This window comes from Lactuca saligna, chromosome 2, assembly GCF_052625555.1.
Source record: "Lactuca saligna cultivar CGN05327 chromosome 2, ASM5262555v1, whole genome shotgun sequence".
In the NCBI taxonomy this organism is placed as follows: Eukaryota; Viridiplantae; Streptophyta; class Magnoliopsida; order Asterales; family Asteraceae; genus Lactuca; species Lactuca saligna.
Window position 1 is genome coordinate 126,047,425 of NC_136418.1, and position 14,859 is coordinate 126,062,283.

General features: G+C 31.8%; 3 protein-coding genes across 5 annotated transcripts; all 3 read right to left on the reverse strand.

Annotated features, from left to right (window-relative positions):
- On the reverse strand, positions 1-2,727 carry LOC145031528 (RING/U-box superfamily protein). 2 transcript variants are annotated; one of them, XM_078980104.1, is made up of 4 exons: positions 2,412-2,727; positions 1,616-2,077; positions 817-1,526; positions 1-676 (listed from the first exon to the last, which is right to left on the reverse strand). In XM_078980104.1, exons 2-4 carry the CDS (start codon positions 2,024-2,026, stop codon positions 241-243), a joined length of 1,557 nt encoding a protein of 518 aa, XP_078836230.1. In that variant the 5' UTR covers positions 2,027-2,077; positions 2,412-2,727; the 3' UTR covers positions 1-240. The 2 variants fall into 2 exon arrangements, with proteins under 2 accessions (XP_078836230.1, XP_078836229.1); XM_078980103.1 differs by having other exon boundaries at positions 1,616-2,240.
- Positions 2,728-5,324: 2,597 nt separating this feature from the next.
- LOC145030063 (uncharacterized) lies at positions 5,325-7,862 on the reverse strand. The gene is made up of 5 exons (XM_078978494.1): positions 7,598-7,862; positions 7,399-7,495; positions 7,088-7,296; positions 5,867-7,035; positions 5,325-5,753 (listed from the first exon to the last, which is right to left on the reverse strand). Exons 1-5 carry the CDS (start codon positions 7,860-7,862, stop codon positions 5,325-5,327), a joined length of 2,169 nt encoding a protein of 722 aa, XP_078834620.1.
- A 1,915-nt stretch (positions 7,863-9,777) lies between these two features.
- On the reverse strand, positions 9,778-13,822 carry EMB2813 (DNA primase, large subunit family). 2 transcript variants are annotated; one of them, XM_078977697.1, is made up of 19 exons: positions 13,547-13,822; positions 12,889-12,950; positions 12,697-12,800; positions 12,525-12,606; positions 12,375-12,434; positions 12,214-12,271; positions 12,089-12,108; positions 11,868-11,951; positions 11,706-11,770; positions 11,535-11,583; positions 11,402-11,449; positions 11,216-11,305; positions 11,068-11,127; positions 10,911-10,970; positions 10,759-10,833; positions 10,576-10,661; positions 10,388-10,481; positions 10,198-10,305; positions 9,778-10,021 (listed from the first exon to the last, which is right to left on the reverse strand). In XM_078977697.1, exons 1-19 carry the CDS (start codon positions 13,683-13,685, stop codon positions 10,010-10,012), a joined length of 1,356 nt encoding a protein of 451 aa, XP_078833823.1. In that variant the 5' UTR covers positions 13,686-13,822; the 3' UTR covers positions 9,778-10,009. The 2 variants fall into 2 exon arrangements, with proteins under 2 accessions (XP_078833823.1, XP_078833822.1); XM_078977696.1 differs by having other exon boundaries at positions 9,778-10,027.
- Positions 13,823-14,859: the final 1,037 nt, after the last annotated feature.

Here is a 14,859-nt window from a genome sequence, read left to right on the forward strand (position 1 = left end):
TATTTCGTATTCATTTTCTTGTAATATATCCTTCCTTTCAAAAAAAAAAGAACAGATCATACTGAACATGAACAGTATACAAGAATAATTCAATACAATCTTCAAGATGAAGATTATATTCATTAATTTAACCACGTTTAATGGCTACAATACAATACAAATGACAATCTTCCTCTCTCCAATCTCCAATCTCCATCTTTCAATTCTTCATTTTATCTATTTTCAAATATGTAATATACTTCACTGAGTATACTCCTCATAATAATTGTCACTAATCACAGAAACAAACCTCTCAAGCCAAGGAAGCTGATGAAGGTCTTTCATGGTGTTATCAAGATATGAAGATCCAGAATCTGTGCATTGATGTGGAGGAGATTGAGATTGAGATTGATACATGGATGTATGATGATCTCCAAGACTAAATCCTCCAGCAAGAAATCTTTGAATCAATGCAAGTTGTGATCTTTCTTGATCTGAATACGCATCCATCAAATTTGAAAGTGACCCACATGAATCCCATGCCCATTCCTCAATCGCAGTGCTCGAACCGATATTCTGTGTAAGGGTAAATTCGTCATTTTCTCCTCCTCCATCACTTCCCAATATCGCACATTCGCATGTTTGTTCACTGTCAATGTATTGGGCCCCACATGAATAACAAAACTCATGTCCACACCTAAATTGAAAACTCAAGTTAAAATTGATGAATACGAATGTAAGGGTAAAATTGTCATTTGATCTCGTTAAGTCAATAAGAAAGAACAACTTAATACAGAAAGTCAAAAAATAGTATAAAATAAAAACAAAAAAGCATACCAACAAGTCATGTGATCACGTGTCAATTCGATCATTCTTTCACACATCTCACACCGCCTCCATCTTCCAATCTCCGCCCCGCCACCACCATCCACCGCCACCGGTGGGCGGTCTTGAAACTCATCACAGCTCATTGAAGCATGCCACGTCACCCCACATTTCACACATATAAACCTCAAGCAAACCGGACACTCCACACAATTATTATTATTATTATTATCATTCAAATCACAACATGGATCAAGCAAAACCGAGCAATCAGAAAAAGGGCAATAAAATTTATCTCCACCAATCGAATTCATTGTGTCCTCCAACAATGCATTAGAGACAACCGGAAGAAAAGATTTGAACTCAGGGGTAGAAATGTAATATCGGCAATTTACACAAGGGCATTTAACCGGGACTTGAGAGGACTCGAGTTTTTCTTCAACGTGAGATTTGATGCAACTTGAACAAAATTTGTGGGAGCATTTCATTGTGATTGTTATTGGTGTTGGTTTTTCTTCTAAACAAATTGAACATTTCTGGACTGAATTATCGCCTTTAATTGGAAGATGAATCATTCCAATTGCCACTTTAGCAAGATGTAACGCCTCTAAAACCTTGGGAATATATTTTAGAACAAAATGATCAAGATTTGTGACATGTTCTAGAACTCTTTGCTTCAATGCCATGTGAAGTGGGTTTTCCAATGTTTTTTCGGTTGTAATCTGAGAGATATGTTACATATACGTAAATAAATAACTTAATTAATTTGATAGTTATTGACTTAACCCAAAATGAATACAAATTACAATACCTGATGAAATAAGATTGTGGAATCGGTGAATGCGAATACTCTTTTGATGTTATTTTGTGTAGCTTCTAATAGACCTTCCATTAAAGCCAAATAATCAGCAACTGATTCATCTACAAAGAAATCAAGCTTTTTTTGCACTTGAATAACAGGAACCTTGTTAGCTCCTTCCATTACAACCCCGATTCCAGAGACATTGAAGCCATTGTTTCCATGATTTGAAATCGATACGCCCTTGAAGAACAATCGTACAGAAAATTCATCAAGAAATTCATCATCGGTGCAAAAATTTAAACCTTGTTTCGTAATTTCTTCCACATCGAGTTCCTCCTCATCTGCACAACAGCTTCGGAACTCGTCTTCATCTTCTTCCAGCTTCAATTCCATTACAACAGTTATTTCATTTCCCCCCATTGCAATTTGCAAATGATCAAATTCGGTAACCCTAGATCGTGATATTGATATCTGGTTCACGAAATTCCAACGAAAACAGATCAAAATCCAAATCCAAATCAAAACCCCATCTTCCAGATCATGATCGACGAATAAGAAATCCCAACAAAACCCAGATCAGAAAAGCTTCAAAGCTTCAAAGCTTGAAAGACTGAAAAGAACCCATTTACCGAATCTGAAGTAATAAGTGGGTTTCGGTTTTCAAATACAGTCAATGATTAGAGAAACGAGAAGGGTGTACGAATCTGACTTGAGAGATAAAAAATTCACAAAAAGGGGAAAAAGGGAAAGATAATACTATAAATTAATTAAAGAATAAAGGATAAATAAAGTGAAGCTTCCATACCAATCAAATGATGATGGGTTTGGTCAAAATTCAGCTTCAGAAGGAAGGAATTGTGGTTTCGATCTGATTCCACAACTGTGGTTTCTGAGAGTTGTGTCTGGAAGCAAGAACCCTAATCTGACATTACTGGTGATTGTGTCTACAGTATACAACCACAACTTGTGATTAAAAAACCCTAAATTGTGGATTAAATTTGGTTTGTTTATCTGGCGAAAGGAATATAGTGGTGGTTACTGTTTCAGTGGTGTCACAGTTCACATGGAAATGGAATCAAAGAAGAGGACTTGGAAATTTGCTTTTTGTTTTTATATTCAATTCTTAGGAAAATAATTGGTAATCATTGTTATCATGGGTGCTTATAATAAAGAAACCACAATTAGGTTACTTTTTCATATCTCACCCTTACAGTTTTGGGATTTATCATTCGAAAACATTTGCAGTGTTTGATCTGAAATAGAATTATGCTCTCATTCGGTTTTTATTTTTAGAAACATACATTTAAAATCCACGTTTTAGGGTTATGTAATTACCATTATTTGATTCAAAACTTATAATATAATGTTAGATCACAAAAATAACCAAATATAGAGACTAGAGTAGGAACAATCTCATACGTGTACAATAGATTAGGCATCGAATCAAAAAACACAACGCTTTCATAGTCCTAAGTAATATTATCAACAATATTTGTTTTTGACTCAACAAATGGTAAAAAGTTTCGATGTTCAAAAATATCACTACTATGAAAAAGTTTCGTCATTTGGTCATACTATGAAAAGGTTGTCATCTGCAATGTTATAGAAATTATTTCTTTGTTTCAAAATCAGTTTTTTTTCTTGTCTTAAAACGATTATATCATCATTTAACCAATCAACATCCCTCTCTAATGCCTATATTTTTCGGTTTCTTATATTCTAAAACTTAAAACGATTATATCATCATTTAACCAATCAACATCCCTCTCTAATGCCTATATTTTTCGGTTTCTTATATTCTAAAACGCATTGGACAACCAACATCTCCCTTTTGCCTTATTTTCTTCCCTAATTAGGAAATGAGAGTTTGACCTATGGTTGTACAATCATCTTGAATTTCTTTGGCTTGTTCGACATCAAACATTTCTCAATAGCTTCCTTTTCACAAGGCTTTTCACTAGTACTACCTCACTACCTCCGTGCTCAGTTATCAAACATTCATGAGTAGGACACTTCATTTCCTCGTAATCATCTCATGATAAACACACCTCCATTTCATCTTTGTCATTCATAACAATCAATGACATGTTATTGGCAACTTTTTGAATTTCTTTGAGCTTAGCAATGTAGATGTCATGTCTTTAACTTTTTCATTCTTTTCTTGTTACTTCTTCAACATATAATCCCTAGCAAGATGATTCTTACGTAAAAAATAGTTAGTACCTGAATCTCTTAAAAGTTTCTTTTCCTTCGAAGTTTCAAAATTCATTTCATCAGTTGATATTTTATGGTGAAATTACATGCAAATTTTCAGATTGATTAGAACCTTGATTTACAAAGAATTCAAGTTCATACATGAGCGATTCTAAGATCCTGAGTTCGGCTTTCAATAAAAAAAACTTTTGCTCTGTTGTTGAAAATTAAATCATGATCTTCATCAAAATCCTTATCATTAGAAGCTTTAGAATTCATGACTTCTTTAGCTTGCTTTGATCAAACATTCTCTTCCTTCGATAAAATAGCTAATGGACCACCATAACACTTCTCTTTTAACTCTTCCATGACATAGTCTTCACGACACTTCCAAACGCCATACATATCATATAAAGAGAATGTATACATGTTCTCATGTTCTTTTACCATTATCGTGATCATCATCCATTCACTTCTTAAAGAAAGCATGAAAGTAACATCAATATCATGTAAATCTTTATTGATTCCATTTTTTTGAGTTTGTACACCGGTAAAATGAACCTTCTGAAAGTCTGATCTAGTGGTTATTCATATTTTTGCATAAAATCTCTTAACTTCAACAAGTATATTTGCGACCTTACTTTTCTTTATTTTTCAAGTGCCTTCATATAGATTTTCCAGATGTTTCCACATCTTTTATGGGATTTTCCAATTCTAAACATGGATAAAGATATTTAGAGGAAGTTCTTACTTGAGTTCATGCTTGCATTAAAGATTAATTCATAGTTTCTTTTTATTAGTAAAAATATAAAATATTCCTGATCATAAGTCGTGAAACGATAAATATTTTCTTCAGATGTGTGAGGTCTAGCTTTAATTGATCTCTAAAAGTCTTCATCGAGTCCATAGAGATAATCTTTAATGTGTATCACCTATTGATCACATTCTTTAGGAATTAGGATTATAGCACAATTATGTGATCCAACATTGTTTGCGATGTTGTACAATGCCTGTTAATTGAATTTTGCCATTGAAACAAGAAGGAAATTGCCAAAACTATAGAAATTTGAGATTCAAACAGAAAAACGAATATATGTTTTGAATGAAAATGAGATGAAATTCCAAGCAACTTGAAAAATATGTTTTGAATGAAAAATGAGATGAAATTCCAAGCAGCTTGAAAATTCTTGCTCTAATATCACTTGTTAGTACAAGAACTCAATGACAAATGTAAATGCATAATGAAGTGGGTCGAGGGCACCAACGCTGACCCACTAGTAAGAATTATAGTAGAGATAATTGTCTTTGTGATAATTATCTGGTATATCGTTAACTGTTATGATTATGTACTAGTATGCTATGCAGGGTCGGTCCGTTGATTTTAAGGGCCCGGTGCGAAACTAAAAAATGGGCCCCTAAATATATATTTATTTTTACTTATATCAAAAATTCATTAATTATTTCATAATTGTTATAATATGAAGCAAAAGAAAAGAACGATCATACAATAGATAATCTTAGACAACTACATGAATCGCGAGACTCTCCTAGCATTCTTGGAAGCAACATTGTTCACCAACTCTTCATAATCAATAGTCTCCAATATAACGTTCTCAATAGCTATTATCGCCAATCCATTAAGTCTTTCTTGTGACATTGTGGACCTTAGGTAGGACTTCAACAACTTTAGCTTTGAAAAACTTCTTTCTGTAGACGCGACCGTTACGGGAATAGTCAACAAGATTTTGTAGGCAATAATTGCATTAGGAAAACAATCAACTTTTTTCATATACTTTAAAACATCAATAGGGCTCGTAATTTCACTCGGTAAGAACATGTCAAGCAGCTTTAACTCCATATAAAGTTCATGAGAATCGATATCTGATTGTTCACCAGACTTAAGTGCGGCTTCAAGACGGCGACAACATGACTTGAGATCTTTGTCATCAAATTCCTTCATTTTTTTGGAAACAAAAAACCAAAAATATTTTCATATGCTTTGTATTGTTGAAATCTTGTTTTAAGAGATGCACTTGCTTGATCAACAATATATAAAAAGTAATTAACTTTAAAATTCTCCTCGGCTGAAAATACAACATCTTGATCACTTGAATTCTCATGAAATTGTTTTTTTCTACTAACCGGCCGCTTTTGAGAGAATACCGGATCAATATTCATTTCAACAGAAAGTTCCTTCGCATCATCAATTGCCTTGGAGAACCCTGTTTCTCTAAACTCTTTGAAGTACTCAATTAGCATATTCACTTCGTTAATAGCAACATCGAGAAGCATATCTTTTGATTGTAATTTTTTGCTAACTAAGTTCACCATGTACAATATTTGATACCAAATGACTATGGATACCAAAAACTCAAATCCACCAAGCTCATTATTTGCTAGCGATTTAGCTTCACTTTGGATTTTAGCATCGTTGTCTTTTTCCGCAACTTCAAGTAAAGCTTCTCTTAAATCCGGAAGTTGTTGTCTAATAGCCTTCACACTATCAACACGACTTTCCCACCGAGTGGCAGACAATGACTTTGGAGTCAAACCTTTAATATTCTCTTTCAGAATTTGCCACCTCTTAGTAGAATTGGAAAATATTGTATATACTCGTTGTATGACTCCAAAAAAATCTCTAGCTTTACTACAACTGTTAGCCATGTCACACAGTGCAAGATTAAGACTATGACAACCACATTGAGTATAAAATGCTCTAGAATTTATGTCCAAAAATCTCTTTTGAACTCCTTGATGTTTTCCTCTCATGTTTGATCCATTGTTATACCCTTGCCCCCGCATATCATCAATATCAAGACCAAGAGATTTTAATTCATCGTGTGTAATATCAAAGAGCCCTTTACCAGTGGTATCATTAACATTCAAAAAACCTAAAAAGGATTCTTCAACAGTAACATCATTGGAGGAGAAATTTACATACCTCACTATCAAATACATTTGTTCTTGGTGACTTGTATCAGGGGTACAATCAAGTATGATGGAGTAATATTTTGCTTCCTTTACTTTTTTAATGATTTTTCGTTTAATTTCATCAGCTAGTAAAAGTATCACCTCATTTTGGATCTTGTGGCCAAGATAATGTACATGGATCTCATCATTTTTGATACGACGTACATGCTCTTTCATAACCAGGTCAAACTCTTCAAACATCTCAATCACTCCAAGAAAGTTTCCATTACTCTTTTGATATAATTTTTCATTTGTTCCACGAAATGCTAAATTATATTTAGCCAAATATTTCACTAGTGCAATAATCCTCAATAGTACTTGTTTCCCAATGCTCCCTTTCTTTCTTAAATTGATCATACACCACTTTATCAATTGTTTCATTAACTTTCAATCTTTCACGCATTTCAAACCAAGTAGCTAAATTTGTGAGATGATCTAAACCAACTTCATGCTCTTTAAGTCTTGTACTAAGATGTTGCCAATCTGCATAACCTTCACTATCTAATTGACCTTTCGGGATCCCTTTTCTAAATATTTTACAGCAAAAATAAAAAACTTTATCAAGCTCTTTCGAGTATACTAGCCATTCTCTGTTACATGTCTATTTATTTGACAGAGTTCTAGTATACATAGTTGCAGAAAACCGTCTAGAAAATCTATCAGGTGGACCCTTATCAATAGTATTATCCCTTTTAGGACCTTTCTCTACCAAACGTTTCACCATGTCTGTGCTTAGTCCATCCCAATTTCTTGGATCGAATATATCAACATTATTACTATTAACATTAACATCATCATCATCATCAACATCATCATCATCATCATCACCATCATCTTCAATGTTATCACCATCATCAATATCAACACGATCTCCATCGAAATTAACATTATCAACATTAACATCATTAATTTGATCTCCTTCGACATCAACACCCAAATTATCAGGAATATCATCATTATTTTGATTTTGAGAAGGAACTTTAGGTTTTTTTTGGAAAAACTTATCTAGAGAACCACTGTTAGCCTTTGTTGATTCTTCAATTCTTTTTCTCTTTTTACGTTTTTGACTACCAGATAAATACTTAGGAGGCATTATTTCTGAAAATAAAATAACAATAATCAACCAAATACTTGATAAAAATTAAAACTATGATAAAAGAACTCTAGAAATCTAATTGAATATATCAAAACGTTGAATGAGCAATACCAATAACAATGTAAACTAGAAAAAAAAATACTAATGATTATAAAAAATACTAATAATGATGAATTATAAAAAATATTACCATTAGAGAAAAAAAAAAAAACGAACCTTTTCTTATGTCTTCCTTTGCTGCCGAATTGCCCAAACTCAACAAATAAATAAAAGAGGCTAAGCACTTATATATAGTAATTAAATGCGTGTTTGTGTTAGATACTAATTCTATGTGATATACTTAGTTTAATTGGACTTATATATTAATTTAATTAAAGATGTGTTTGACATAGATAATTCCTTATGTGATAGATGTGTTTGTTACGTTTGAATTAAAAGGATATGTTGAACTATTATAATAAAAATAAAAAACAAAACTGCTTGTGCCAAGTTTCGATCTTAGGACTAACTGATAAATGTCAAGCGCCTTTACCACGTCAACCACCAATTTTTTGTTTACTTTAATTTCGACATCTCATATATATATATATATATATATATATATATATATATATATATATATATATATATATAATTATATAAATATCGGGCCCCCCAAACAATGCGGGCCCTGTGCGGTCGCACACCCGACATATGTTAAGGGTCGGCCCTGATGCTATGATGTTATGTGATATGTGATAGGAGGGGTAAGTTAGACCCCAATATTGGTCAAAAGGATCGAAGGGGTAGTTAGTAACCAATTATGTTAGACAGTTTATGACATATGTATTATGATATTATGTGATAGTGGTTGGGGTGAAATAGTCATCGGATATCGATCGAAATGACCAAAGGGGTAGCCAACACCCTGATATGTTAGGCAAGATACCGGTCGACAGGACTGAAAGGGAGGCCAGCACCCTGATATGCTAGGCAAGGTACAGATCGACATGACCGAAGGGGTAGTTAGTACCAAGTTATGTTATGCATTATGAGTTATGTATGGTATGTGATATGATGGGGGACTCACTAAGTTTTGTGTTTACAATTTTCAGTTTTGTTTTCAGGTACTTCTTCGTCGAAGGGGAATAAGTCGGCACAGTAGTAGCGCATCACACACATGATTTCCACACTATGATGCTCTGGGATTGTACTCTAATATGTTATTATTTTATCACGTTTTTATGACTTTTGATTATGGGTTTACGAACATATATGTTATCGATAATGTTTTCAGTAAACGATTTTATAAGTTAATTAAAAATGAATTTTTTTACTGTTACATTATGAACCAAGTTTGTAAGTCTTTTCTTGAAAACTCGGTTATCATGTTCATCTACAATATACTCATTTATTCAACAACCAAAAAAGAAAAGTTCGTATAGTATTATTTTATTTAACAAAATCACTTGCATTCCATATATCATTTATAGGATTCTAAATACGGGATTATCTTTTTAAAATTAATACGGACTTATAAAATCGTTCTACAAGTCACAAGTCCCATATCATAATTATCTATTTTTATAGGCAAAATTATTGAAACCGGAAAGGGGCTTAATGTCTTATTTATTTCTAGAATAATACAAAATATATGCAGTTATATGTATCCGAACTTTACAAATAATTTTAGCCGCAATATTCATAATAAACTATTATAGCTTTCAATATTAGTTTTAATTTATTAACCAAAAAAGACTAGTTGATTTTTCGCATATAAATCATATACACAATTTAAGCATTATTCTATGCAATAATTTCAACATCCAACTTTAAAACTTATGTCATCATTTATTTATGTCTCTTAGATTTAACACTAAAAACAAACACGATAAGAACAAGATGTCTCAAAAGCATACAAATATTCAATCTATGATGCAAATGCAATGGAGCCACTCATTATATGCTATGCATTAACCCATCGTACCACTAAATTAACGTATCCATAAAATACAAAAAAAAAAAATACAAAAAAAAAAAAAAAAAAAAAAGAGACAAAAGCACCGATAATACTAAATATAATTAAACTAACACATTACATTAAACAATACTCTAATTAAACACGTTTTATATATTTATCTAACTTGCATACGTCATGCTCACGCTCATGCTGTCGACTGTTTCTGGAAGAGAGTAAATAAGTTAGGCCAATGGAATAACAAAATTTAACATTATGCTTAAATAGTTTTAGAAAATAAGTATTAATACCACAAACCCCCTAATGTTCTAAATATTTCAAATTCAACCTTTTTAGTTTAAGTTTATAAAAACTTCCATAAAGCAACAAATTTACCTTTTCTTTAAGGATGTTTTGGCTGGCTTTAAAGTACTGATTTGGATGATTTATTCCAGAGTCACAAGAAGCTCCATGAATAGCTTCAAAAGTTAAAGTGCATGCTAACTACAATTCAAAACATATTATAAATTACAATTAATAAACACCTCAGAATCTAATAATTAAATAATTTTTTTATAATACAAACCTGATAATGTCTCCCTTTCGCTTTTTCCACCACTTGCTCCAATTCTCTGCTGCCTACTCCCATTTTACCAAGAGCAGCTCTTAGATTTTCTTCACTGTAAACAAAATTTCATAACTTTTCTTGAATACTATTAAATTTGGGAAATGAGAAAATAGTAATAATTAATTTTTTAAGTTAAATTTGTTAACCTAAAATGACGATAAGGGCAACCATGATGATCTCCAACACCTGGAGTTGATAGGATGATTTTCTGACAAGAAAAAGGTGTATAATCCTGAAATTTTAAAAAAAAAAGATTAATTTATATATTTTTTTAATAATAATAAAGTAAAATGGTTTCAAAAAAATTGAAGCTTTATTTATTTATATACCGTTCTCTTTCCTTCTTTACCAAAATTGTGACGTATTCCATATGCATATTCTTTGTCAAATCTTTCAGCTCCAACCTAAAACATTTATAAACCCTAATTACAATTTACACACAGTAGATACACATAAAAACACATACAGTGAGATTATTAACCTTTTGGGAGAACTCTGCTTTCCAAAATGCAAGTGCATCATCCAACTTCAATCCAACTCCCTAAATATATTTTCCAAGATTACAATTACAGTATAAAAAAAAAAAAAAAAAAGAATTAAAAGTAAATAATTTAAATGCAAATGATTAGTTTAATTACCTTAAGAAACAACCCCAATTGTATCCTCCCTCCATGTTTCAAGTGATGATCTTCTCTTAACTAATCATATTTTGTGAAAGAAATTCAAAATATCAATAAAAAAATTAATTGTGAGAAATGAAAATATATAATCATTTAATTTACTTACTGAGTCAAAAAGATGACGCATACACAAAGGAAATGAGCTTCTGGCTACTTGATCAATGTCTTTCAGAGATATTTCACCAAATTCTTTGTCCTATTAAGATTCATAGTAGCATGATAAAATCATATATTATTAATATTTATATAATATAACAATTGTAATTATTAGAAATTAGAAAACATAACATACTTGGGTATAATCAGGACCAAGGTAACTGGTGGATAGAGCTTCAACAATCTAAGTAATATAAAATTAAACAAAATCAAGCATGAAACTTGAGAGAAAGAATTAAAATAAAACATAATTAGATTTAGAAACTCACAGGTGTTAATCTGTCCTTTTCCTGTTCTCTAATCATGGATGTCCATTTTCTTGAAAGTAGAAGATGCTCAAAACATTCAGTAAATACTTAACAGATATAATAACTATGGAATTGAAATCATTGTTAAAAAAATTGAAATTTTTTAAACAAGTTGAGAAATAAGTCAATAACCTGTTTGTGAGGACAAGGGCTTTTGAAAGATGACTACGAAAGTGTGGAATCACAAATGAGACAACCTGAGATTAGAAACATGAATTGGAGAATTATTTGTTATTTGTTAATGTTATGCTACATGATTATTAAATAAAAATTGAGGATTTAATATTTATTCACCTGGTTTAAAGCAACATATGCATATCCTTTCTTAATGAAGACTCTGCGACTTCCCACAAGTTCAGAAACTTCTTCCCATGGAACCTAATATCATTCAAATGAAAAAAGGTCAAATCTTTATAAAGAAAAGATCATAATGAAATATATATATATATATATATATATATATATAGAGAGAGAGAGAGAGGGTGTGTGAATTGAGGTTCAACTAGGTAATGTACCTTGTAATATACTGTATCAGCTGCAGTATATAAAACACCAAAGAGAATAAACTATGTTAAAGCGCTAAAACTGAAAAACAAAAACAAGGACTCAAATCATTGAGGTGAATGCATTTATGACATACAAGTGGGTAGTTGTTGCCCAATTGAGCGTGCAACTTGGCTCAATTTTTCCTTCAAACCCTGAAAAGAATCAAAAAAAGATTCACAAAACTGACAAAAGTCCTAATCTTGGAAGCATATTTGTATAATGAACAAGAGTAATGAAATGAAAGCCTACAAATACCTCAAATTCTGCATTTGTGACAGATTTGTAAGGGATTCCAAGCTCTGTCATCAATGCCCTCTGTGATTCAAAATCAAAAAACCATTAGCAAAGATAACAAGAACATATATAAAACTTTAGTACTCATATGAATCAAAACAGAAATCATACATGTACATCAGAAGTTTCAAGGCGAAATCGGTAGCGAAAGAGAGTGCTTTCCATTGAAAGAAACCATTTCCTTAGTTCCTCTCTAAGAGTGTCACAAGAAAGAGGGATTAATTGTTGATATAATTAATTCAGACATGGAAAAGACACAAAGGGTAAAAGATGAAAAGCTTACGTTCGACAATACACAAGGCGTAAGACAAAATGGGATATGATGTCTTTATCAATAATCTCTGATGTATTTGGATGTCTCATATTGGCCTTCCATAGATCACTTACCTACAAGCTCCAAAAGAAGAATAAACAAACATGAAACACCACACTACTTCAATAAAAAGTAACATAACAATTAACAAACTCCACTAACCAATTTTTCCATTTCATCAGGTTTCTTTCCTCTAGCCAATCCATCAGAAATCCCTCTCAGAACTGCATAAGTTACAAATGAAACCATACTCAGTTTACAAGAGATTGAATGTAAGGTTCAATCAAATTCCAGAACCCAAAACTTATCAATTTAGTTATACATCTCGTGTTTAGATAGTATAATCCTAAATCAACAATTATATGTCGAGTTTGTAAAACTATTTCATCTCTAACCATCATCTACAATTGGAGATATTTTTGGAAGAATGACTAGTAATATGCATTCCTTCAAAAACTTAACGTATATGTTCAGTGCTTTATATAATATGTTAAATGTTATAAACTTAACGATAATTTATACTTAAACATCATTATAAATACATCAATAGAACCTTTATATTGAGCCATTCATCATATATGATAACTATTTCATGGATATTTGTTATTACTAAGTACTGTAATAAATTAACTTGTGTTTACATAATCAACATAAGTTAGATCCTGATTAAAAAACAAACAAAAACCCTCTAGGAAGTGAATAGACTAAAATTCCCAAACTTAGCAACTGAAATTTGCATATGCGAATGACGAATGACGGATGTAATTCATATTTATCAGACAAAGAGGGAAAATATACGGTAAAGAGATAGATACCGGACCTAGGAGCCGATCGACGGCGAATCGCTCGAAATCTTCGAGCCTAACTTCGAGAGTGGGAGCTGAACGATAAAGAGGGATGGTAGAAACACCATCTGCTGATGCTGATGAAGGTTTCTTCTGAGATATGACGACTTCCATTACAATTACCGACTGATTCTTGTTGTTTGCTCGTCTGAATCTTCCACCAAAGAACAAAACGATATCAATTGGCAAAGTAGGAAGAGAAATGGCGGGAAATAAATCCTCAGTTCCCACCAATTTTCCAGAGCAGTCAAATTAGGCTAAATATGGTAATCACTCCGTATATGGATATATGTATTGTTAGCTATAAATGGGCCAAATAGTCAAAGCCCAGAAGCCACAACCATATATGGTAATCCACAATACATGATGCTTGATTTCGAATTTTTCCGTTTATATTAAGATGTACATAAAATGATATATTAAAAGTTAATAAATGAAATAAAAGAAAATGTTTGGTAATATATGATCAATAAAAAAATGATATGTGTATAAACTATGGCTTCCGTTTAGAGACCAGTTAATTAGTCTCCGATCGGTCTTTATTTGATCTGAGAACGATGTGATCTCTTTTATTGTTTTTTAAACAATGTCAAAAAACCAACCAATTGCCATTAAACAAAAAGAGAATAAAAACTCACACCCGATTTCTAGCATTAGCAAACGGTGTTTCTATTGGATTTTAAGCATCACCAATCAATCTGATTTAAGCAAAAAATAATCACAGCAAACTTAGCGAAATTTGATTTTCAAGGTTATATTGGTTGATCTCAATATCATGTACGCAATTAAAGTGTGAAAGAGGGGAGGAGTGCATGATTACGAGTATGGCGGAGAGAGGAATGAGAATATATAGTATGAGAGAAACGTCTTTATATCGATCACGAGAGAGAACTCGATGATTTGAATTGTATGATTTTAGGTTCTAACCACCAAATATTCACTGCCCCTCGAAGGCGATCGTCACCGTGTAGTAGATAATTTATAAGATAAGTAATTCTACTTAATTTTTTTTTTATTATTCTTGACATTTATAGTGTGTTTACATGTGATTTTAGAAACTGATGTTCCTGAATGTCTTAGTAATATTGGGCTGCTTAAATATAATAAATAACAAAGTATTATTGTATTTTTATTAATTTATATATTCTAACATCATAATTTTATTTAGTTGATTCAATTTTTGTTTGTTTTTGCATCAAGAAACTCCCATGTTTGATTCATAAAATTATATGCGCGGATACATGGTGGATTTTAGACATGACAATTGCTAGAAATCATTATATAGTTA

Coding starts and splice junctions, on each gene's coding strand:
- LOC145031528 (XM_078980104.1), bottom strand. CDS start 2,026: ATGGGGGGAAATGAAATAACTGTTGTAATGGAATTGAAGCTGGAAGAA. Junction 1,527..1,615: donor CCACAATCTTATTTCATCAG/GTATTGTAATTT, acceptor CATATCTCTCAG/ATTACAACCGAAAAAACATT. Junction 677..816: donor CGTGATCACATGACTTGTTG/GTATGCTTTTTT, acceptor TTTTCAATTTAG/GTGTGGACATGAGTTTTGTT.
- EMB2813 (XM_078977696.1), bottom strand. CDS start 13,685: ATGGAAGTCGTCATATCTCAGAAGAAACCTTCATCAGCATCAGCAGAT. Junction 11,306..11,401: donor TTGGTCCTGATTATACCCAA/GTATGTTATGTT, acceptor GAATCTTAATAG/GACAAAGAATTTGGTGAAAT. Junction 10,971..11,067: donor AATTGGGGTTGTTTCTTAAG/GTAATTAAACTA, acceptor AAATATATTTAG/GGAGTTGGATTGAAGTTGGA.
- LOC145030063 (XM_078978494.1), bottom strand. CDS start 7,862: ATGCCTCCTAAGTATTTATCTGGTAGTCAAAAACGTAAAAAGAGAAAA. Junction 7,297..7,398: donor AGACGGTTTTCTGCAACTAT/GTATACTAGAAC, acceptor TAAAATATTTAG/AAAAGGGATCCCGAAAGGTC. Junction 7,036..7,087: donor AAGGGAGCATTGGGAAACAA/GTACTATTGAGG, acceptor AATATAATTTAG/CATTTCGTGGAACAAATGAA.